The sequence below is a fragment of the Salmo salar genome, chromosome 17 (assembly GCF_965601325.2).
Source record: "Salmo salar chromosome 17, fSalSal1, whole genome shotgun sequence".
NCBI classification, from domain to species: Eukaryota; Metazoa; Chordata; class Actinopteri; order Salmoniformes; family Salmonidae; genus Salmo; species Salmo salar.
The window spans coordinates 18,853,941-18,877,839 of record NC_138307.1 but is presented as its reverse complement, the minus strand read 5'-3'; the positions used below and the strand labels follow the sequence as shown (position 1 = coordinate 18,877,839).

Here is a 23,899-nt window from a genome sequence, read left to right as displayed (position 1 = left end):
AAACTCTAGCACCACTTACCCTATTAAATCTGTCTCCTGTTATTTCAAACAATGTTTTTGTTTGGCAAATAAGCCTGTGATAGATGGGTTCCGGTTTTGTGGACGTTACAGTGGGACCGGTCTATTACCATACCATATATGGCAAACATCGGATGTTGGCACCACTATGCAAGCTGTTATGTGTGAATTTAAAGGTTTTAACAGTGGAGGAATGTGTACACACAGCCCATTTTAATTGTGAGAGCATGTGCGCTGAGACCAGCCAAAATACCAAGCTTGAGTTCAGACAACAGGTGCTCCGACTCAAGATTGGTATTTTCTATTCTACTTTTATCAAACTCACTTGGAAGGTAAGCTTTTGGGTTTAAGATGCTGTAGACGTTGAATCACTGGGATCTTGCTACGTATGACACACAATACACAATACACAATCTTATCAATCAGTGGAGGCTGCTCATAATAATGTCTGGAACGGAGCATATGGAATAGCATCAAACACATGGAAACCATGTGTTTAATGTATTTGATACCATTCCACTGACTCCGCTCCAGACATTACCATGAGCCCGTCCTCCCCAATGAAGGTGCCACCAACCTCCTGTGCTATCAATAAGGATATTGTTAGTATACCACACGACTGACAGAAATGCATATTCCATTTCCCCAGTAGACTTACAATACATATTAGACATAGCTACATAACTAGAGTGTACTAGAGTGGACATTCTTTGGCCATTCGGACATAGGCACACAGCTGGGCTGGTGTGGAATCCCACAGCCATTCTCTCACAGTGTTGAGCTGAGGGTTGATCTGGCTCTGGTCCAGCTCTACAACTGTATGATAGGGACAGCAGGAAGAATGTTGTTAAAACGTACTCTTTCTCCCTATCTACACAACCTACAAGACAGGGAGCATGTTGTTATAATGTACTCTTTCTCCCTATCTACACAACCTACAAGACAGGGAGCATGTTGTTATAATGTACTCTTTCTCCCTATCTACACAACCTACAAGACAGGGAGCATGTTGTTATAATGTACTCTTTCTCCCTATCTACACAACCTACAAGACAGTGAGCATGTTGTTATAATGTACTCTTTCTCCCTATCTACACAACCTACAAGACAGGGAGCATGTTGTTATAATGTGCTCTTTCTCCCTATCTACACAACCTACAAGACAGGGAGCATGTTGTTATAATGTACTCTTTCTCCCTATCTACACAACCTACAAGACAGTGAGCATGTTGTTATAATGTACTCTTTCTCCCTATCTACACAACCTACAAGACAGGGAGCATGTTGTTATAATGTACTCTTTCTCCCTATCTACACAACCTACAAGACAGTGAGCATGTTGTTATAATGTACTCTTTCTCCCTATCTACACAACCTACAAGACAGGGAGCATGTTGTTATAATGTACTCTTTCTCCCTATCTACACAACCTACAAGACAGGGAGCATGTTGTTATAATGTACTCTTTCTCCCTATCTACACAACCTACAAGACAGGGAGCAGCTGGAGAAGGATCTACCTCACACATAAGGAGCACTCACATTTTGATTGTTCTTTAAATGCTCTCTCTCTATCTCCCCCGCTCTCTCTCTCATACATATTTCTCAAATTTAATTTCCCTGATGATAAGTAGCCTAAATTGTGACATGTGGATAACTACCTCAATATAACTACCTCATAAAGTTAAAGCAGATCCTTAACTGCACCTACCTATTGTGTTTTTTGATTGTAGAGATATAAAAGGCTATCGGTTTCCTAAATCTCTGGCTTTCTTTGTTTAATTAATCTGAGAATAGCAATGAAATGATACAAAAAAGTGTGACAACTTAATTAGAGTAAACAGCTAACAGTATCTAGTCAGCTAGTATATCTCAAGTTTCAGATAAGGGCTTCCTAAACGGGGCAGGGTTACATGGAGGTATGGTAGGAGGAGAAAAAGGATTTCGGGACTCTTCCTTTGTCCTGCATGAATGTGTTTGGGGCCCCGACATGGATGCAGGGGTCACATGGTACCACAAAGCGCCGAATGGGTTAAAAAAAAAAGAGGGGGTTGTAGTTTATGAAAGAGCCGCGGAGGAGAAAGAACAGTTGTTGATAATTTGGAGAGGCTACGAGGGGAATTAAGGCTGAAAACAAGAAGGACAGTTTTGAGCCTTAAAGGTGAGTTTTTGCGAGGAGACCCATAATCCTTTGAGACGTTTTTACCAGGTTCACAAACGCTCAATGTAACTTTACTCGCAGTTTAATTTACTAGTGTCAATGTATTCCTTCCACAAGTTGTTGCCTATCAATCCTTGCTCAACATTTAACGATACTTTTTTTGTCCCCTAAATTACCATCGTTGTGTGCGCGCAGTCAGCAAAGCTACAATCGTGTGATCTTTAGCTTTTCTTGGGCAATTTGACTCAAGGCGCTTAGGTTTGCTACTTTTGTATTCATTTAATCTAAATTCAGAATTTACAATTAAATGGTTGTTCGGAATCAAGTTGTTTTCTAATCGTATTTGCTGAGTGTATCAACAACTGTTACGGGCCAATGTTTATGATGGGTTTTTCCATCTCATCTTTTTTTTTTTTTTTTTACCAAACGCCTTCCAGCCATGATGTCAAACTTTGTTTAGGCCTTCATTATCTTGATCATCTTAATCTTAAAATCAGAATTTTTTTTATCAATCAAGATCTCAACCCCTCGTTAAGCAGTTCATTTTAACACGCATGTAGCCAATTTAGTCGCTAATGAAACGCTTGATGGGGAGTTAACAAGCCTAATCTAAATTCTCCGGCTCATTGGCCTTCTACAAAGTCACCGTTCTATGAGTGACATAGTGAAGTTCAATGACTGGCGTTTGTAGGTTTATTGGTTGCCATGTGTGACCGACAACATGCAGTCGGTGGTTTCATGCATGTGCCCTCGGCCTACACCATGGGCCATCTGTTTTTGGTTAGAGGCCAAGGAATGTTAACACGCTGTACCTTGACCGGATACCTTCACTACCAGGCCTTCTGCACTGCTCAACTCCCATCCCCCGTCTTTACTTCACTGACTTGTAATTAATCAAATTCCTTTGCTGGCTCAGTAGCCTAGGATGAGCTTTGGACCAGATGAGAATGAGCTACTCTGTCTTGGTCAGTTGTTATTTGCCCTCACTCTCTCAACTGTTTTTGTGTGTTAACCTTTCAAATATCACCCACATGTTAGCCTATCAGGTGGCCATCTTTACTGGTCTGTTTTAGTCTAGTGTTCTCTTGCTGTTTGGGTTTACTTTAAATGCCAGGCCTAGGTTGTCACTGATAGGTTATTGGATTATCTGGCACGGGTTACCTTGGTGGAAGAAGTTTGCATCGGGTGAAAAGTGATTACATTCGTTTTGGAACCGGTTGCCACCTGGGCATGAGCCAGGTGACCAGCTCTGGCCACTGAAGTTGTCTCAAAACAAAGGTGAAGTAGGTGAACACATGGAGTAATGAGTAGGTTTCTGTTTTCACATGCAAAAGTTATTGATTTTGATAAATACTTTATCTGCCTCCCCAATAAACTACACTGAACCAAAATATAAACGCATGAAAAGTGTTGGTCCCATGTTTCATAAGATGCCAGAAATGTTCCATATGCACAAAAAGCTTATTTCTTTCAAATGTTCTGCACAAATGTTACATCCCTCTTAGTGAGCATTTCCTCTTCGCGAAGATAATCCATCCACCTGACAGTTGTGGCATATCAAGAAGATGATTAAAAAGCATGATCATTACGCTGGTGCACCATGTGATGGGGGCAAAAGGCCACTAAAATGTGCAGTTTTGTCACAACACAATGCCATAGATGTTTTGGGGGAGCGTGCAATTGGTATGCTGACTGCAGGAATATCCACCAGAGCTGTTGCCAGAGAATTGAAAGTTCATTTCTCTACCATAGGCCGCCTCCGTTTTTGAGAATTTGGCAGTACGTCCAACCAGCTTCACAACCGCAGACCACGGAATGGCGTCATGTTAGCGAGCGGTTTGCTGATGTCAACATTGTGAATAGAGTGTGTCATGGTGGGGTTATGGTTTGGGTAGGCATAAGCTACAGACAATGAACACAATTGCATTTTATTGATGACAATTTTGAATGCAGAGATACCGTGACGAGGTCCTGAGGTCCATATGCATCTGTGACCAACAGATGCATATCTGTATTCCAAGTCATGTGAAATCCATAGATTACGGCCTAATTCATTTATTTCAATTGACCGATTTCCTTATATGAACTGTAACTCTGAGATCTTTGAAATTGTTGCCTTTATATTTCTGTTCAGTGTAGTTATAAAAAAAAATCGAACACTACCATTCAAAAGTTTGGGGTCACTTAGAAATGTCTTTTTTTTTTAAAGAAAAGCAAATGTTTTTGGTCCATTAAAATAACATCAAATTGATCAGAACTACAATGTAGACATTGTTAATGTTCTAAATGACTATTGTAACTGGAAACGGCAGATTTAATGGAATGTCTACATAGGTGTACAGAGGACCATTATCAGCAACCATCACTCCTGTGTTCCAATGGCACATTGTATTAGCTAATCTAAGTTTATAATTTTTAAAAGGCTAATTGATCATTAGAAAACTCTTTTGCAATTATGTTAGCACACCTGAAAACTGTTCTTCTGATTTAAAGAAGCAATAAAACTGGCCTTCTTTAGACTAGTTGAGTATCTGGAGCAGCAGCATTTGTGGGTTTGATTACAGGCTCAAAATGGCCAGAAACAAAGAACTTTCTTCTGAAACTCATCAGTCTATTTTTGTTCTGAGAAATTAAGGCTATTCCATGCGAGAAATTGCCAAGAAACCGAAGATCTCGTACAACGCTGTGTACTACTTCCTTCACAGAACCGCGCAAACATTAGTACATTAGTGTCTAGTTAGAGAAACAGACACCTCACAAGTCCTCAACTGGCAGCTTCATTAAATAGTACCCGCAAAACATCAGTCTCAACGTCAACAGTGAAGAGGTGACTCCGGGATGCTGGCCTTCTAGGTTTCTTTGGCCTGTTTTTATATTCTCTCCTATGTGTTGGAGGAACTTAACTGGACACATTGCTTTTGCTGGCATGAGCAGTGTAGCATGCCTGTTAGGTGTAGACTAGGCCTCAATTGATCAGATGAAATGGTACGCATTGGGAAGGTGGTACCCACTGCTTTTCAAAGCCAAAAGGAAATTCATAAGAAAGCTGGCTGACCCATTTTCTTGCACAATGCTTAGGCTGCTGGGACGGTGTTTTTTGTTTTGAAGAGCGGGTTGATTACATGGACCATTATGTAACATTGGATGTTCTACTGACCTGAGACATTTTAGACAATGGCTAGATCATACCTGTCATCTTCAATGGCTGTTTGTGTTTTCAAAGTACACTATGAAATGGAGACGAGGATCCAATATCAGATCACTGAGGAAATGTTCACTGAACATGTTCATACAGTGTCTCAGAGTAGGAGTGCTAATCTAGGTTCAGTTTAGCCTTGTTAAATATGCGGGGTCCATTGCATATCTACTAACAGGAGATCACTTGATCTCATGTTACCGTGTCAAGAGTCTGATACCAGACAGCTGTCTACGTTCTCTACTTCTGCCCCAATGATCAAAAATATTTATTGTAAGAATATAGGATTATATTTCCTACAAAACATTTCATCTTTAATGTTATAATTAGAATATTGTTACTAGAAACTACAATTAAATTAACTGATTATAAACTCAATCATGATTGGCTTGATTTAGGTACATTTTTAGATGTGAATAGTTCAGGGAGTTTCTTTCTCAAAATATTTACCAAGTTGTTACTTTTTCCATTTCATGTGATCATTAAGAACATTGTCCAGTGAAAATGTGTAGGGTTAATTGCCACAGATTTGCTGCGGTAAACTAGGAAAGACATTGATTCAGTTGTACGGAATGATTGTCAAATAGGCCTGGTTAAATCTGCTTACTGCACCCATTCTGGAAAAGCAGGCACTTTTTGTTCCCAAGGTCAAGTTGAGAGGACCTGGCAATGCCGTGGATGGCAGATTGGCGAGGTATGCCCTCAGGTACTGGCGCTAGATCAGGACTTTGTCGTGTCACCTCACCCACATGTATTCTGGGCTATTTGAAAACAGAGATGACTAGTGTGGGAAAGAAGGGCTAGTTATTGTTTCTTGGAACAACTAGAAAGTCAGCAAGGTAAATGGAGATCATTGATGAAGATGAGTAATGATGACTTGATTTTAGATGAACACTCCTAGACAGGTTCATCATGTCAAATACAGTGTGCGCTAAAAGTTTTGGGACAGTGGCACATTTTCTTGTTTTGCTGCTGTACTCCAGCACTTTGGATTGGAAATGATGGAATGTCTGTGAGGTTTTAAAGTGCAGATGATGTGCGTTATATTTCTGTCTAACTTTCTCTCACTCATCATTATTCAGGATTCATTCAGGATTTTCCGTAATCCTGGTAGCATCCACATTAAAGAAGCGCTTTAGAAACATATCATATTCGTATTTATAAAAAGTGACTCAAATAGCACAATACACTATTTACCATTCATTAATATTTGGTGAAAAATAATCTGAAACAGCAAATGCATCCAACACATTTCTAGAGTCACAAGCTTGATGTAGTCATTGCGTGCTATCAATATAGGGCCAAATACTTAACTTTTTACTACTTTAATACACATAAGTGCATTTGTCCTAATACTTTTGCTCCCATTAAATGGGGTGGGGTGGTGCTGCGCTGCTATGTACAAAAAGTACTGTAATTTCTAAACGGTTCCCCCAATAATACCCTCAAAGTAAAGCTGACATCTGCACTTTAACCTCATAGTCATTGTATCATTTCAAATCCAAAGTGCTGGAGTACAGAGTCAAAGCAACAAAACAATCCACTATCCTGATACTTCTGGAGCTCACTATGTACACAGTATGCCATTGTAATGTCTGTACACACTTTACTGGGGACAATTTATTTCCTTGCAGTAGCTTCTATCTTGACCTGCCTCCTCATCCATCATAATTCACTGTCCTGGTAAATACTGTGACTCTACGAGCTGACCCCCTCCAGTCCTTTGTCTTTCTATCCTGCTGTTGCTAAGCTTTCCCATCTGGTCTGCCTTGCTTCTCTGACCTGCACCAACCTCTCTCCCCAGTGTGAAGTCCCAGCTTGCTGTGACTTGCCGACCCCAGTCTTTAGAGGTGGTAGTGAGCAGGATGGGGTTTGGAATGACAGGGTGCTGTAAGAATGTAGGTGTGAACCACAATCCACTATGGTACCATGTGTTACAGTATAGACTGACCAGTGTTGGGTCCTTTTCAACTGTCAAGAATCTATTTTCGTTGGGCTGGTCCACCGCACAGTATACATGGTTCACCAGCAGTTCAGTCTATAAAAATACCTTTAACTTTTTATTTTTTTATTGTGCTTCCAAATGAACACCTCCTTTTTACATCAGAGCAAAAAAGCATATTGTGAAACCAGACTTGTTAAATCCTTCACAAGGAGACCTATGGCCATAGATCTGAAGCCTGGGTGTGAGACATGGACGGTACAACACGTTCATCTTGTGGTACTTCTACCACAGTACTCCCACTAGGTCATACCGTTCCACCTGGTGCCTGCACTTCTCGTTCCTATAATAATGTTTAACCTGGGAGTGTGGGTGTCAACATCCAACCCTCCCTGTGCCCTTCTTATATGCACGTAAGCTCATCATTGATGAACCTTGTGGGTGGAGTGGTGCCCCCTGTTGATCAAATCAAATATTTCTCAAGTGTTATTTTTCTGGAGGGGGGGGTTGGGGTCAATGAGGCCACTTTTAATTCAGTCATGTCAGAAAGGTAATTAAAATTCCCCCTCAGGAATAAGTAGTCTAAGTCATACCTTTTCAGTTAATTGTTTTTTCAATTCATAATTCATGTTCAGGGGTCAATAAGAACTGGTTTAGCAGCATCTGATTTTAAAGACGTATATGGATGTTTTGGTTTTACTAAAGAGCCAGGCTTGTTTGAATCGTGGTAAAGAATCAAACATTTCAAGTGGATTTCCAGCACTATTACAGTAGTGACTTGTAAATAATTTGACTGTTAAAGTTTGGACCTCCCCTGTAGTTCACACAGTAACTAACAGATCAGAAGCTTAATACAAACCTATGATTGGATTTCTTGGTTTTATCTGTACCTCTCCCAGGGTGATGCATCCACACGTGTGTATCGCATGGTGGTTTTCACTGATCTACAGACTGTGTCGATGGATCTGTACAGGAGATCTAGTGTCTATCTCCGTACAGGAGGCAGCCAGTTCTCTCTGCTGACATCTCTTCACTTGAATGGCATAATTTGTTTTGCCTTGATGTGGATGGTGTGTTGACTTGAGATGTGTGTTTTAAGAAGCTTACCCTTTTGCTCCTAACACTCGTCCAACCCCACCTCCATAACTGACATGATGATCAGGGTGTTCTTTCTCTCTTTGAAAATGAAAATCTGAAGATGAGCCAGGAGCACCAGAAACAGCTTTTTCAGGTAAATGTCACACTGAAAATAACATCACCTCTCCCCCCCAGAGCTGAGAGGGCCCCTGGCCAGGTGTCTGCTGAGGCCTCATCATGAGCTGGAGCTTCCTGACGCGTCTCCTGGATGAGATCTCCAACCACAGCACGTTCGTGGGGAAGATCTGGCTGACTGTGCTCATCATCTTCCGCATCGTGCTGACGGCCGTGGGGGGCGAGACCATCTACTACGATGAACAGGCTAAGTTCGTCTGCAACACGCTGCAGCCCGGGTGTGAGAACGTCTGCTACGACGCCTTCGCTCCGCTCTCACACGTCCGCTTCTGGATCTTCCAGGTGAGACTGAGTCAAGCAAGCATATGTAAATGTTTTCTCAAGTTAGGGTGAAGTAACTATAAGGTGTGTATGTAGCCATAACATATGGGATGTATAACCTTTTGACACAAATAAACCATTAACTGCTTATGTACTTGTAAGCAATCGCTCAGGGACTTTGAATTCCCTGTCTACCATCCACTCCTTCCCTCTCTCTCCTCCAGGTCATCCTGATCACCACCCCTACCATCATGTACTTGGGCTTTGCCATGCACAAGATCGCCCGCATGGACGATGCTGAGTACCGGCCTCTTCATCGCCCCGGGAAGAAGAAAATGCCCATCGTGACCCGGGGGGCACAGCGGGACTACGAGGAGGCAGAGGACAACGGAGAGGAGGACCCCATGATCACTGAGGAGATCGAGGTGGAGAAGGACAAAGTGAAGGTGACAGAAGGTAGGGTGAGGGACAGCTTCTCTACACAAACTGACTCATTTCATACCTGCTTCGCTCTTTTCATTCACACTGGTTATAAAGTTGTCACCAGGGAAATTACTTTTTATTTCACTTTAAAGCTGTGTGTGGATCACACCTGTCCCTTTTCTTTGACTTGCCCTGTGGCATGCTGTCCGTGAGTTAATTTGTCTCTGCCTCATCTCCAGGCTCTGTGAAGAAGCACGATGGTCGGCGGCGGATCGCGCGTGACGGCCTGATGAAGGTGTACGTGTGTTCGCTGATCTCGCGCATCGCCTTCGAGGTGGCCTTCCTGTTAGGCCAGTATGTCCTCTACGGCTTCGAGGTGGCGGCCTCCTACGTGTGCACGCGCTCTCCCTGTCCGCACACGGTGGACTGCTTCGTCTCGCGGCCCACCGAGAAGACCATCTTCCTCCTGGTCATGTACGTGGTTTCTCTCCTCTGCACCACACTCACCCTCCTGGAGATTGTCCATCTCGGGGTCGGCGGGGTCCGCGACACCCTCCGCGGGCGCGCCAGACGCCACCCCACCCCACCTCTTCCCCCCGTGGCCCGGGGGTCCCTCTGCAGTTCCCGTCATGTACCCACGGCCCCGCCAGGGTACCACATGGTACTGGGGAAGAAGGACCCGTCAGGCAAGCTGAAGGCAGAGTTCAGAGAGCCGTTGGCGGGGGACTATGGGAGGGAGAGCCTGGGGGACGAGGCGTCCAGCAGAGACCTGGAGAGGCTGAGGAAGCACCTGAAGATGGCCCAGCAGCACCTGGACCTGGCCTACCAGAACGAGGAGGGCCAGGGGTCCCCGTCACGGAGCAGCAGTCCCGAGAACAACACCACAGCTGCAGAGCAGAACAGACTCAACTTGGCTCAGGAGAAACAGGCGGCGGCTGGCGAGAAAGGTAAGGAGGTGAAATGGTGTCTGACTGCTGAACGGGTCAAAACAATATGATGGAAGGTTTCTAGCTTCATCAGTCCTAGAAAAAGAGCGATTGGAGAAGGCGCCATATGTATTTTTCAGACGTGTTTATTTCAACCCGTTCCAGATTCCTTAAGCCATTTTGAATGACTGCCTTACTGTACAGAATGACATTAACCTATATAACCCCACAGCACTGTTTGTTCCCATGAAGTAGTAGAGAACCTAGAGATCTCTCTATTTCCTCTCTAACATGTTCTTCCCTCAGGAGTACATGCCTGAATCCTGCTTAATTCCTGCTGGACTGCCTGCCTGCTTTCTCTTCCCGACTGGCCCTCCACGGATGGGGAAGCACATGGGGACACAGCCAGACAACTGAGAGACTGACGAGTGTGGTTGTGAGAGGGATGCAGTGCCTTGCAGTATTAAGGGCCAGGGACAACTTAAATGTAAAGCTGCCCAAGCTTCCGTAAAGCTACAGTACAAATCTCCTTTAGCGTCTGACTCATTCGACTTGAGAGCCTCCAAATACTTTGGTCTCAAGTTTCAGCTTGCCGAAACCCCACACCCTACCTTGGCAGTGCCTGTCGCTGAAGCACACAGCCTTCTAGATGTAGTCGACACCCCGTTTATTTTTGCCCAAAGGTGTTTTGGTTTGTCCGTTTTTTTGTTTTAATTTGTTTCGCAGTCATTCCGTTCCAAAGTGTTCTCCGGTCAGTTTCTGTATTCTGTCAGGTGAATCGGTCTTGTCAAGTGTAAGCTTTAATTTACCCCCCTCCCCCCTCTCCTCTCTATTGACAAAGTTTACAAGTCGGTCCAATTTTAAGAGCGAGGCTCAACAAAGTCTTAAAAGCATTTACTGCACATGTTGTTATGCCAGGGCTTGTTGTTGCTGGATACAGAGTGAACCGCAATGAACACTTGCCTGCGGGGGATGTCCTTTTGCACAGACATTAAGAGGATGTGCGTCCATGTATGTGTGTTGTATACAAGGTGCTGGGAGGTTTTCTAAAAGTGCAGTTCTTTAACGAAAGCTTTTAACTTAATCTTGGACGTTAACTGTACAGCTTTTGTCAGTGGTTTAGTAATTAAAATTAAATTGTTTTGACATTCCATGAGACTCCACTCATTGTTAAAGCCTTGTATATTAGTCATTCCAACAAATCGGCCAAATGTGATAAATACCTGGGAAATGCTTGAATCCTGTGACGACTATAAATGTTCTTCCATGCTGTTTAAACACTCCTGTAGTCCTCCTGTACCTGTCATTTCGCTCCTGTCCTGTTTCCTTTTGTTCATGCTAGTCGGTGAGTTGTTTTGTTTAAACTTTTTTTTTAATGTTCGTACTGGAATTCTGAGGCAAATGCACCAACATTTGCTTATGTTGTCATAATGTGATGGTTCTTTGAAATGGTTGAGTTGGAAACTGGAAACGGTCGTGTGCTGTGTTCATTTCATTTTTCCTTAAAATTTTTATTTTTAATTTGGTACAAAAATAACATTCCAATATTTTGAGTGTTTGTTACATTGTTCCAAGTTTTGTAGTTTTTGTATCTGTAGAGTTTAGTTTCATAGAAATACATGAATAAATATATATTTGAACAGAATGACTTTGCAATGTCTTTGTTTGGAATGATTACTTCACTGTAGACCTCTGTACTTCACTTCTAAAACACCTTAATCTGAGTCTGCATTGCCCTCTTGTGGCAAGAAGGAAGAACACACTACACACCCATTTCAGTTTCTTAAATTATTTTTATTAAAAATGCATCTTGTGTAGCTGTATTAAGAACAAACTTTTTTATTTTGCTCTATAATCTTGGTGCATGACAAATACAGGCTTATCAGTTCTAGGTCTAGCCTAGGTGCTCTCCAAAGACCGTTGCCCTGGCCTAGATTACACCAGTATAACTATTAATCTTACTTGGAAAAACTGAGCCATTCTGAGGTTTTAGGCCTAGATACAGGAGCACTCCTCTGGTATGATGTTGGGCAGGGTCTCGTATTTAAAGGAGTACCCTCCATCAGACGTAGTGGTGAACCGTAGTGACTTCATGGTCCCGGGGACCGGAGCGCAGCACTGTTTGATCCCCAGCATAGCAGTGGTGCGGTCCGAAGCCGAGCAGGTGCCATGACAGTAGTAGAAGTTGAGAACCTTCGGGTGAACGATCCAGTTGTCCCAGCCCAGCTCCTGGAACGAGATGTTGATCATCTCCCGCTGACAGTCGCTGTACTCTGGCTTCTGCTGCGATGGCCGCATCAGGAGGTCGATGGCCGATGGGAACCAGGGAATGGTGGCGGCCGCTCGCCGTGGGGAGCGGTCTGGGCCGTGAGGTCGGGTGTGCAGGTGGAGGAATGGCATTTTGTCGGCTTCGTTTTCGTGGCATTCGCAGGCGGGGCAGCGCACCTGGAGTACGAAGGGGCCTTGGGTCAGGGCGGTGAGGAGGTGGTGCTCGAAGTGGTAGGTGGTCCAGCCATCAGCGGTGGTCTTGGCCGGAAACTCTGCCACCTGGAGGAGCTGCTGGTCTGAAGTGAGGAGGAAGAGAGGGGTGATGTTCCTGCTGGCCACCTCGCCGGCGTAGAACCAGAAATGGGCTGAGGTGATGGCAGACTCCTGGTTGTCTAGGGAGGATTGGAAGTAGTAGGTAAAGTGGCTGGTGGCTCTCTCCTCTGATGGGGAGTCTGAGCTATCACAGGTAGAGCCTGGAAAAACAAGGCAGACAGTGGAAATAAGACCAGGTCAATGGATGGGGAAACAAATAACCTACAGTTGTTGTCTGGAAAAACATCTGACAAACTTCACTTTTGGAGTGAACTAGTGAAGAGAGATTGACTAAAGAGAAGGGAAAAGGAACATGGCATCAGAGCGTGAGAAAGAGGGATATGGACTCTCACTCACCAGAGCTGGGGAAGAGGATGACTTGCTCATGGCTCTCCTGGTGATGCCTCCTGTGGTCCTGTGCCCAGGCTGCCCTCCCTACCCTGGTGGATCTCCGGTGACCTCGCCCCGCCTCTGCTCTCCCTCTGCCCCCATCAGGGGCCTGTTGGCTGGGCTCAGGGGGCTGCTCCAGCCCTAACCCATCAAGGAGGTGCTGTTTGAACCAGTCCAACACCACGTCACGAGGCATCTCATCCCCCTGGCAGGCCTGGGTCAGGGTCTGGGTCCACAGGAGTAGCAGGGCACAGGAGAGGACGGTAGAAGGACCACTCCGCATGGTTCAGATCTCTTCAGTCTATAGAGGAGGGTTGTGAAGCATGTAGATCGAGGTGGAAAATTGCTTTGAGTTTGAGTAATCCAAGTAGGTCAAATATCCCTGTCTAATAATTGGTAAGGTGACCAAATGGGTCAATTGATTGTGCCAGAACTTCTAGTAGATGAAGTGAAGTAGTGTAGATCCTTCTCTGTCCTGAGCCGGTGGGCAAGTGGTGTCAATGAAGTCCTGCATTATTTGGAGGTTCCATCTCTGCCAATGCAGAGCACTGTGTCTCTCTTATCAATTGTTTTGTCATGGAATATTGCCTCCTACCCATGCCTATCTAGACACTGGGGAAAAAGGGAGTGAGAGAGAGCCCTATGTTATTGTTATGCAGTCATAATCCAGAGGAAAGACTTCAGAGTATGACCTTGTGGGTGATTGGAAGTTACAATGTATTTGATCACAGTCTGCGTTTCATGGTAAGGGCCACTTTGTTCTTGTACTGTATTAGATTTGTCTGTTTTGTGAAGTGAACTGTAGCAAAACTTTGAAACCATTTCTGAGGTATTTTCCCTCAGTGTTAAGGTTTTCTTTAATACACATAGTGTGTGTATTTAGTGTAGGAGGTGTGATGAGATTTCAGCAGCGGAGAAGTATTAGACAAAACACCAGGGCCAGATAAGACAGGATTGAAAGAGGTGTTGTCTGAAATGGAACGGTTTACAGGCTCTGTAAGTGCAGAAAATGTGGTTGTCTCACCTAGCTATCTTAAGATGAACGCACTGTAAGTCACTCCTGATAGGAGCGTCTGCTGAATGACTCGAATATAAACAGATATTGGGGTCAGTTATTGAAAATGAACCACAGTTTGAACTAATGTGTTATAACTGTTTATATAAACTATTCATAAACTCTTTACAACCCCCTTAGAAGACACAAAGTGTTCCGAATAGATCACAACACTAATCACACGTGAAGTCACAGTGCTGCTGTAGTCATTTCATAAGGCTCATCTGTAGACGACACCTTGGTGTCAGTATGACTCCCTGATCAAATAAAAGTTCAATATTATTTCTTTTTCATCATAATGAACCCAACAGATGTGGATGTCCATCATCACCTGCTTTCCCACAAAACAAATGTGTGTGTTAATGTGTCTTTGAAAATAATAACAATTAGGCTTTCTTTATCCAACTTCAGCCTTGGGGCTCTGCCTGCATCTGTGCAATTACAGAATACAGTTTCATAGACAAGGTCAGATATTACAGCTTGTCTCAGTGGGGAATAAACATACCAGACCGAGTTACAATAACCTCGGAAGCACACAATCGTTCTCTTGCAAACACATTCTTTTCTCTACACAGAGAGGGTTCAGTTTAGCCCCAGGTCATGCTGGCCAACTCTGAAAGTGATCCTGGCCAGGCAGACGGGCAGTCTTCTGCGTAACTCACCAACTCTCTGACAGATTATCTGCTCTCTCGTGTGACTAGAGTGGAGTCATGGAGCCACACATGTCTCTAGTCAGGCCTGGGGAGCTAGTTCATAGACCGCAGTCATGGTACATATCTTTACATATCTCATAGGTGCTGTACTTCCCATGCTGCTGTTCTTATCATCAAAACTGACTGTCCTGTATTTTTGTCATATGATGCATTGAAATCCCAACATGACTCTCAAGAACATTTCAAGAGGACAAGTAATCTAGGAAAGAAGGTAGGAAGTAACTTTTAGTTTGGAATCCACCTGATGTTTGGGGCGGCAGGTAGCCTAGTGGTTAAAGCGTTTTAACATGAATTTAACACTTATAAACAAAAGGTTGCTAGTTTGAATCCCCAATCTGATATGGTAAAAAGGTGTTGTTCTTCCCCTGAACAAGGCAGTTAACCCATGTTCATAGGCCGTCATTGTAAATAACAATTTGTTCTTAACTGACTTGCCTAGTTACATTTCTTTTAATTATGTTCATGGGGCTGTTTCAAGGGCTCTTGCAGTACAACAAGGTGGCCAGAAGATGGTCTGAACTCACCAGTTGTCTACTAGTTTATGGAGTTCTGTTCATAGTCAGGAGTGTTTGCAAATTGCCAGGTTTTCATTATTCTGCCAAAACTTCCGCCCAACCTCAGTGTTATCTGATGTGTCTAGGACGTTGAGAGTGGGAGATAGATATAGACTCAGTGTACAAAACATTAAGGACACCTTCCTAATATTGAGTTGCCCTCAGAACAGCCTCAATTCATCGGGGCATGGACTCTACAAGGTGTCAAAAGCTTTCCACAGGGATGCTGGCCCATGTTGACTCCAATGCTTCCCATAGTTGTGTCAAGTTGGCTGGATGTCCTTTGGGTGGTGGACCATTCTTGATACACGGGAAACTGTTGAGTGTGAAAAACCCAGCAGTGTTGCAGTTCTTGACTTGCATCTACTACCATACCCTGTTCAAAGGCAATTAAATATTTTGTCTTGCCAATTCACCCTCTGAATGGCACACATACACAACCCATGTCTCAATTGTCTCAAGGCTTAAAAATCCTTCTTTAACCCATCTCCTCACCTTCATCTTCACTGATTGAAGGGGATTCACCTGGCCAGTCTATGTCATGGACAAAGCAGGTGTCCTTAATGTTTTGTATACTTAGTGTATAGAGAGAGCGAGAGAGTACAGGAGGTTGGTGGCACCTTAATTGGGGAGGACGTGCTCGTGGTAATGGCTGGAGTGGAATCTGCGGAATGGTTTCCATGTGTTTGATGCCATCCCATTGGCTCTGTTCCAGACATTATTATGACCTGCCTTCCCCTCAGAAGCCTCCACTGATATAGAGAGATGTAGTAGCAGTAGTAGTAGTAGTAGTAGTAGCAGTAGTAGTAGCAGTAGTAGCAGTAGTAGTAGTAGTAGTAGTAACAGTAGTAGCAGTAGTAGTAGTAACAGTAGTCGCAGTAGTAGTAGTAGTAGTAGTAGCAGTAGTAGTAGTAACAGCAGTAGTAGTAGCAGTAGTAGTAGTAGTAACAGTAGTAGTAGTAGCAGTAGTAGTAGTAACAGCAGTAGTAGTAGTAGTAACAGTAGTAGTAGTAGTAGCAGGAGTAGTAGTAACAGTAGTAGTAGTAGCAGTAGTAGTAGTAGTAGTAGTAGCAGTAGTAGTAGTAGTAGTAGTAGTAACAGTAGTAGTAGCAGTAGTAGCAGCAGTAGTAGTAGTAGCAGTAGTAGTAGTAGTAGTAGTAGTAGTAGTAGTAGTAGTAACAGTAGTAGTAGTAGTAGCAGCAGTAACAGTAGTAGTAGCAGCAGTAACAGTAGTAGTAGTAGTGTAACCAATGTGAAATGGCTAGTTAGTTAGCGGTGTTGTAGTAGTAACAGTAGTAGCAGTAGTAGTAGTAACAGTAGTAGTAGTAGCAGTAGTAGTAGTAGTAGTAGTAGCAGTAGTAGTAGTAACAGCAGTAGTAGTAGTAGTAACAGTAGTAGTGGTAGTAGTAGTAGTAGCAGTAGTAACAGTAGTAGTAGCAGTAGTAGTAGTAGTAGCAGTAGTAACAGTAGTAGTAGCAGTAGTAGTAGCAGCAGTAGTAGTAGTAGTAGTAGTAGTAGTAGCAGTAACAGTAGTAGTAGTAGCAGCAGTAGCAGCAGTAACAGTAGTAGTAGTAGTGTAACCAATGTGAAATGGCTAGTTAGTTAGCGGTGTTGCGCGCTAATAGCATTTCAATCGGGTGACGTCACTCGCTCTGCGACCTGAAGTAGTTGTTCTCCTTGCTCTGTGTTTCAGACATAAAGAAGTGGATGGCTGCAAACTTTCTACTTTTAAACTCGGACAAAACAGAGATGCTTGTTCTAGGTCCCAAGAAACAAAGAGATCTTCTGTTGAATCTGACAATTAATCTGGATGGTTGTACAGTCGTCTCAAATAAAACTGTGAAGGACCTCAGCGTTACTCTGGACCCTGATCTCTCTTTTGAAGAACATATCAAGACTGTTTCAAGGACAGCTTTTTTCCATCTACGTAACATTGCAAAAATCAGAAACTTTCTGTCCAAAAATGACGCAGAAAGATTAATCCATGCTTTTGTTACTTCTAGGCTGGACTACTGCAGTGCTCTACTTTCCGGCTACCCGGATAAAGCACTAAACAAACTTCAGTTAGTGCTAAATACGGCTGCTAGAATCCTGACTAGAACCAAAAAATTTGATCATATTACTCCAGTGCTAGCCTCCCTACACTGGCTTCCTGTTAAGGCAAGGGTTGATTTCAAGGTTTTACTGCTAACCTACAAAGCATTACATGGGCTTGCTCCTACCTATCTTTCCGATTTGGTCCTGCCGTACATACCTACACGTCCGCTATGGTCACAAGACGCAGGCCTCCTAATTGTCCCTAGAATTTCTAAGCAAACGGCTGGAGGTAGGGCTTTCTCCTATAGAGCTCCATTTTTATGGAATGGTCTGCCTACCAGTGTGAGAGACGCAGACTCAGTCTCAACTTTAGGTCCTATGATTAAGTATAGTCTGGCCCAGGAGTGTGAAGGTGAACGGAAAGGCTGGAGCAACGAACCGCCCTTGCTGTCTCTGCCTTGCCGGTTCCCCTCTTTCCACTGGGATTCTCTGCCTCTAACCCTTTTACAGGGGCTGAGTCACTGGCTTACTGGTGTTCTTCCATGCCGTCCATGGGAGGGGTGCGTCACTTGAGTGGGTTGAGTCACTGACGTGGTCTTCCTGTCTGGGTTGGCGCCCCCCCTTGGGTTGTGCCATGGCGGAGATCGTTGTGGGCTATACTCGGCCTTGTCTTAGGACGGTAAGTTGGTGGTTGGAGACATCCCTCTAGTGGTGTGGGGGCTGTGCTTTGGCAAAGTGGGTGGGGTTATATCCTGCCTGTTTGGCCCTGTCCGGGGGTATCATCGGATGGGGCCACAGTGTCTTCTGATCCCTCCTGTCTCAGCCTCCAGTATTTATGCTGCAGTAGTTTATGTGTCGGGGGGCTAGGGTCAGTCTGTTACATCTGGAGTATTTCTCTTGTCTTATCTGGTGTCCTGTGTGAATTTAAATATGCTCTCTCTAATTCTCTCTTTCTCTCTTTCTGTCTTTCTCTTGGAGGACCTGAGCCCTAGGACCATGCCTCAGGACTACCTGGTATGATGACTCCTTGCTGTCCCCAGTCCACCTGGCAGTGCTGCTGCTCCAGTTTCAACTGTTCTGCCTGCGGCTATGGAACCCTGACCTGTTCACCGGACGTGCTTGTTGCACCCTCGACAACTACTATGATTATTATTATTTGACCATGCTGGTCATTTATGAACATTTTAACATCTTGACCATGTTCTGTTATAATATCCACCCTGCACAGCCAGAAGAGGACTGGCAACCCCTCATAGCCTGGTTCCTCTCTAGGTTTCTTCCTAGGTTTTTGGCCTTTCTAGGGAGTTTTTCCTAGGGAGTTTTTCCTAGCCACCGTGCTTCTTTCACATGCATTGCTTGCTGTTTGGGGTTTTAGTCTGGGTTTCTGTACAGCACTTTGAGATATCAGCTGATGTACGAAGGGCTATATAAATAAATTTGATTTGATTTTTGATTTGAATACTGTTACAACAGTAATAGTAGTAGCAGCAGTAACAGTAGTAGTAGTAGTGTAACCAATGTGAAATGGCTAGTTAGTTAGTGGTGTTGCGCGCTAATAGCATTTCAATCGGGTGACGTCACTCGCTCTGCGACCTGAAGTAGTTGTTCCCCTTGCTCTGCAAGGGCCGCGGCTTTTGTGGCGCGATGGGTAACGATGCTTCGTGGGTGTCAGTTGTTGATGTGTGCAGAGGGTCTCTGGTACAAGCCCAGGTTGGGGCGAGGAGAGGGACGGAAGCAATACTGTTACAGCAGTAGCAGTAACAATAGCAGCAGTAGTAGTAGGAGCATAAGTAGGAGTAGTAGTAGTAGTAGTAGTAGTAGTAGTAGCAGCAGCAGCAGTAACAGTAATAGTAGTAGCAGCAGTAACAGTAACAGTAGTAGTAGTAGTGTAACCAATGTGAAATGTCTAGATAGTTCGCGGTGTTGCGCGCTAATAGCATTTCAATCGGGTGACGTCACTCGCTCTGCGACCTAAATTGATTCTTCCCCTTGCTCTGCAAGGGCCGCGGCTTTTGTGGCGCGATGGGTAACGATGCTTCGTGGGTGTCAGTTGTTGATGTGTGCAGAGGGTCCCTGGTTCAAGCCCAGGTTAGGGTGAGGAGAGGGACGGAAGCAATACTGTTACAGCAGTAGCAGTAACAATAGCAGCAGTAGTAGCATAAGTAGAAGTAGAAGCAGCAGCAGAAGCAGCAGCAGCAGTAACAGTAATAGTAGTAGCAGCAGTAACAGTAGTAGTAGTGTAACCAATGTGAAATGGCTAGTTAGTTAGTGGTGTTGCGCGCTAATAGCATTTCAATCGGGTGACGTCACTCGCTCTGCGACCTGAAGTAGTTGTTCCCCTTGCTCTGCAAGGGCCGCGGCTTTTGTGGCGCGATGGGTAACGATGCTTCGTGGGTGTCAGTTGTTGATGTGTGCAGAGGGTCCCTGGTTCAAGCCCAGGTTGGGGCGAGGAGAGGGACGGAAGCAATACTGTTACAGCAGTAGCAGTAACAATAGCAGCAGTAGTAGTAGTAGTAGTAGCATAAGTAGAAGCAGCAGTAACAATAGTAGTAGTAGTAGTAGCAGTAGTAACAGTAGTAGTAGTAGCAGTAGTACTAGAAGTAGTAGTAGTAGCAGCAGTAACAGTAGTAGTAGTAGTAGTAGTAGTAGCAGTAACAATAGTAGTAGTAGTAGCAGCAGTAATAGTAGTAGTAGTAGCAGTAACAATAGTAGTAGTAGAAGTAGTAGTAGTAGCAGTAGTAGTAGTAGTAGCAGTAACAAAAGTAGTAGTAGTAGTAACAGTAGTAGTAGTAGTAGTAGTAGCAGCAGTAGTAGTAGTAGTACCAGCAATAACAGTAGTATTAGTAGAAGTAGTAGTAGTAGTAGATAGTGAATAAAAACATCCTCAGGAGTAATGCAACAAAATCCTAAAGTCCTAAATGTAACACTCATTCTTCTCAGTGGGCGACATTGCATATGTGTGCATGAATAGGTGAGTGGGTGCAAACACACAGGAGTGAATATCAGTGTCAGAGACAATAGCTCCCTGCTCTGTCTGGCTGGTGGAGCGTTTGGTTGGTGGTGAACTGACGTCTCCATCTCCTCCTTCACTCTGGCTGGCTGCTCTTTTGTGCTCCCTGATGCCAGACGCCTCATCTGACCAACCAGTGGTCATGGCAGGCACAGCAGGCCTCTTTTCCGTCGTCCTCTGTCGCTTCTTCTTCGGTGGGAGGGTATCAGGGTCCTTGAAGGCTCTGATCCTTATGACCCATTTGGGCTTCTTGGGCTTTGGGTTCTCTGCATGACTGGCACTGTCACCCAGCTGCTGCACAGCACTCTGGGATGGGCCTGGGCTCTGTGAGTCTGGACTACCAACCATCCTCGGGATCATTCTGTTGACAGTACAGGGTTGTTTGCTTACAGAAACAGGATGGACTCCCAGAGGACTTGAGCGTTTTTGGGTTTTGAAGGGCGGCGTAAGTCAGCAGTTTTAGCACTTTCAGAGGTTTGACTTTGACTTTGGAGGCTTTAGATGGAGCTGTGGCTGGGTGGTTTTCCCTGGAGACCAAACACTGTTGGAGACGTGAACTGTCACTATGGGGACTGAGGTTGAATGCTATCCATACCTGAAAGTGGGGAAATTGTGTTTTTACTTTACAAGCAGTTGAATTTTCATTCAACATTTTTTTCCAAGTCCCAGATTAGTTAATTTTAACAGTAAAATGTTCAATACATTTCTTCTAAGTTAAGTAGCCTAAGAGACACTCAGTTATCCAAATTATCCCTAGATATTAAGATTTGATTCAACGTTTTGAATGAGGATGGAGGTTTGCCGATTTAAAGCAGCTATTCCAGCTTTCGTCCATAAGCAAACTAAAAGTTTTAGTTCCAATTCTACGTTTGTTGGCGCGTTTATTATGAACGAAACGTCATAATAAAGGAGCTCATGGAGGAGCCCAATTTCCATAGTAGCGCGCAACTTATTTCTTGTCATAAATAAACAATTGTTTTATGCGAAAATATACAATACATGTAGGTCAGGCACAGGACTACTGTTACAGTATAGTTTATACAAAGATATCTTTAGTGAAATGCAGACAATAATGAAAGAAAGTTTAGGCAATAAAATTAGAGGATACATTTTTGCACACGTTTTGACTTTGGGCCAACGGCTTCAACTGGCAAAGTTGTTGGCCTAAATATTGTTTAAACCTCCGCAAAACCCGACTTTCATAAAATACATAGCTCAAAACCTAAAAATGTTTTACCCAACTGTTGGCCAGTTAGCAGGGAGCGGTCTGTCCAAGTTCGTGTAATTGATGGATAAACTCTGTTGCCATGCGACTTTTGCCTGAAAATAAACACTCGCTCCCATCATCACCGCAGGTGCAGCCTAAATGGCGCGTTTTCTATCCAAAGCTGCTTCAAATAATCGGAACTGGTGTTCTTTTATCAATATGATAAATTTGTAACCTCTTAACAAAGTGTTGGGTGCACATAATTTAAACTGAAAAATAATTTCGCAACACTTCACGTTGGTGTGCAGACTATAATTGGTAAACTAGACAGACTGTCAGACGCTGTGCTGTTTATTAGCAATACGTCTCCTCTTTGCACACATCACCATTTGGCCCATGCTCTGATTGAGGCCTAGACCAGAGGATGATCTTTGCCCAAGTCAGAGCGATGTACTCTCTAAATATATGGCTCTGGTCCAAGTCCACGGCCCTATATAGTCTGTTTCCATGGTGACCAGACAGACTGAGGAGCTGTAGATGAGGACACTAATATGATGCAACCAGAATTTAATTCCATAATGCAAAACAAAAACACAAGTTTGTGAGATTAAAAACATTTTACCAAAGTTAGAGAAGTAATTACGTTTTTTTGGTTTTATATCTACCAGTAGTTATTAGTATGCATGTGAGCTACCAGTAGTTGTTAGTATGCATGTGAGCTACCAGTAGTTGTTAGTATGCATGTGAGCTACCAGTAGTTGTTAGTATGCATGTGAATTACCAGTAGTTGTTAGTATGCATGTGAGCTACCAGTAGTTGTTAGTATGCATGTGAACTACCAGTAGTTCTTAGTATGCATGTGAACTACCAGTAGTTATTAGTATGCATGTGAGCTACCAGTAGTTGTTAGTATGCATGTGAGCTACCAGTAGCTGTTAGTGTGCATGTGAGCTACCAGTAGTTGTTAGTATGCATGTGGGCTACCAGTAGTTGTTAGTCTGCATGTGAACTACCAGTAGTTGTTAGTATGCAAGTGAGCTACCAGTAGTTGTTAGTATGCATGTGAACTACCAGTAGTTGTTAGTATGCATGTGAGCTACCAGTAGCTGTTAGTGTGCATGTGAGCTACCAGTAGTTGTTAGTATGCATGTGAACTACCAGTAGTTGTTAGTATGCATGTGAGCTACCAGTAGTTGTTAGTATGCATGTGAACTACCAGTAGTTGTTAGTATACATGTGAGCTACCAGTAGTTGTTAGTATGCATGTGAACTACCAGTAGTTGTTAGTATGCATGTGAGCTACCAGTAGTTGTTAGTATGCATGTGAACTACCAGTAGTTGTTAGTATGCATGTGAGCTACCAGAAGCGGTTATTATGCATATGAGCTACCAGTAGTTGTTAGTATGCATGTCAGCTACCAGTAGTTGTTAGTATGCATGTGAGCTACCAGTAGTTGTTAGTCTGCATGTGAACTACCAGTAGTTGTTAGTATGCATGTGAGCTACCAGTAGTTGTTAGTATGCATGTGAGCTACCAGTAGTTGTTAGTATGCATGTGAGCTACCAGTAGTTGTTAGTATGCATGTGAACTACCAGTAGTTGTTAGTATGCATGTGAGCTACCAGTAGTTGTTAGTATGCATGTGAGCTACCAGTAGTTGTTAGTATGCATGTGAACTACCAGTAGTTGTTAGTATGCATGTGCGCTACCAGTAGTTGTTAGTATGCATGTGAACTACAAGTAGTTGTTAGTATGCATGTCAGCTACCAGTAGTTGTTAGTATGCATGTGAGCTACCAGTAGTTGTTAGTATGCATGTGAACTACCAGTAGTTGTTAGTATGCATGTGAACTACCAGTAGTTGTTAGAATGCATGTGAGCTACCAGTAGTTGTTAGTATGCATGTGAGCTACCAGTAGCTGTTAGTGTGCATGTGAGCTACCAGTAGTTGTTAGTATGCATGTGAACTACCAGTAGTTGTTAGTATGCATGTGAGCTACCAGTAGTTGTTAGTATGCATGTGAACTACCAGTAGTTGTTAGTATGCATGTGAGCTACCAGTAGTTGTTAGTATGCATGTGAACTACCAGTAGTTGTTAGTATGCATGTGAGCTACCAGTAGTTGTTAGTATGCATGTGAACTACCAGTAGTTGTTA

The 23,899-nt window shown here is 43.7% G+C and overlaps 2 protein-coding genes across 2 annotated transcripts; one reads left to right on the top strand and one right to left on the bottom strand.

Moving 5' to 3' along the window:
* The first annotated feature begins 1,991 nt into the window (after nucleotides 1-1,991).
* On the top strand, nucleotides 1,992-11,183 carry LOC106575602 (gap junction gamma-1 protein). The gene is made up of 5 exons (XM_014152207.3): nucleotides 1,992-2,178; nucleotides 8,589-8,870; nucleotides 9,074-9,305; nucleotides 9,512-10,219; nucleotides 10,505-11,183. The coding sequence occupies exons 2-5, from the start codon at nucleotides 8,631-8,633 to the stop codon at nucleotides 10,516-10,518; spliced, it is 1,194 nt and encodes a 397-aa protein (XP_014007682.1). The 5' UTR covers nucleotides 1,992-2,178; nucleotides 8,589-8,630; the 3' UTR covers nucleotides 10,519-11,183.
* A 797-nt stretch (nucleotides 11,184-11,980) lies between these two features.
* On the bottom strand, nucleotides 11,981-13,577 carry inha (inhibin subunit alpha). The gene is made up of 2 exons (XM_014152208.3): nucleotides 13,136-13,577; nucleotides 11,981-12,939 (listed from the first exon to the last, which is right to left on the bottom strand). The coding sequence occupies exons 1-2, from the start codon at nucleotides 13,449-13,451 to the stop codon at nucleotides 12,194-12,196; spliced, it is 1,062 nt and encodes a 353-aa protein (XP_014007683.1). The 5' UTR covers nucleotides 13,452-13,577; the 3' UTR covers nucleotides 11,981-12,193.
* Between the last annotated feature and the right edge of the window lie 10,322 nt (nucleotides 13,578-23,899).

Excerpts from the sequence above, each read along its gene's own strand:
- LOC106575602 (XM_014152207.3), top strand. The coding sequence starts at position 8,631 with ATGAGCTGGAGCTTCCTGACGCGTCTCCTGGATGAGATCTCCAACCAC. Across the intron at positions 8,871-9,073 it reads TCCGCTTCTGGATCTTCCAG|GTCATCCTGATCACCACCCC; the intron begins GTGAGACTGAGT and ends TCTCTCCTCCAG. Across the intron at positions 9,306-9,511 it reads CAAAGTGAAGGTGACAGAAG|GCTCTGTGAAGAAGCACGAT; the intron begins GTAGGGTGAGGG and ends CCTCATCTCCAG.
- inha (XM_014152208.3), bottom strand. The coding sequence starts at position 13,451 with ATGCGGAGTGGTCCTTCTACCGTCCTCTCCTGTGCCCTGCTACTCCTG. Across the intron at positions 12,940-13,135 it reads CATCCTCTTCCCCAGCTCTG|GCTCTACCTGTGATAGCTCA; the intron begins GTGAGTGAGAGT and ends TTGTTTTTCCAG.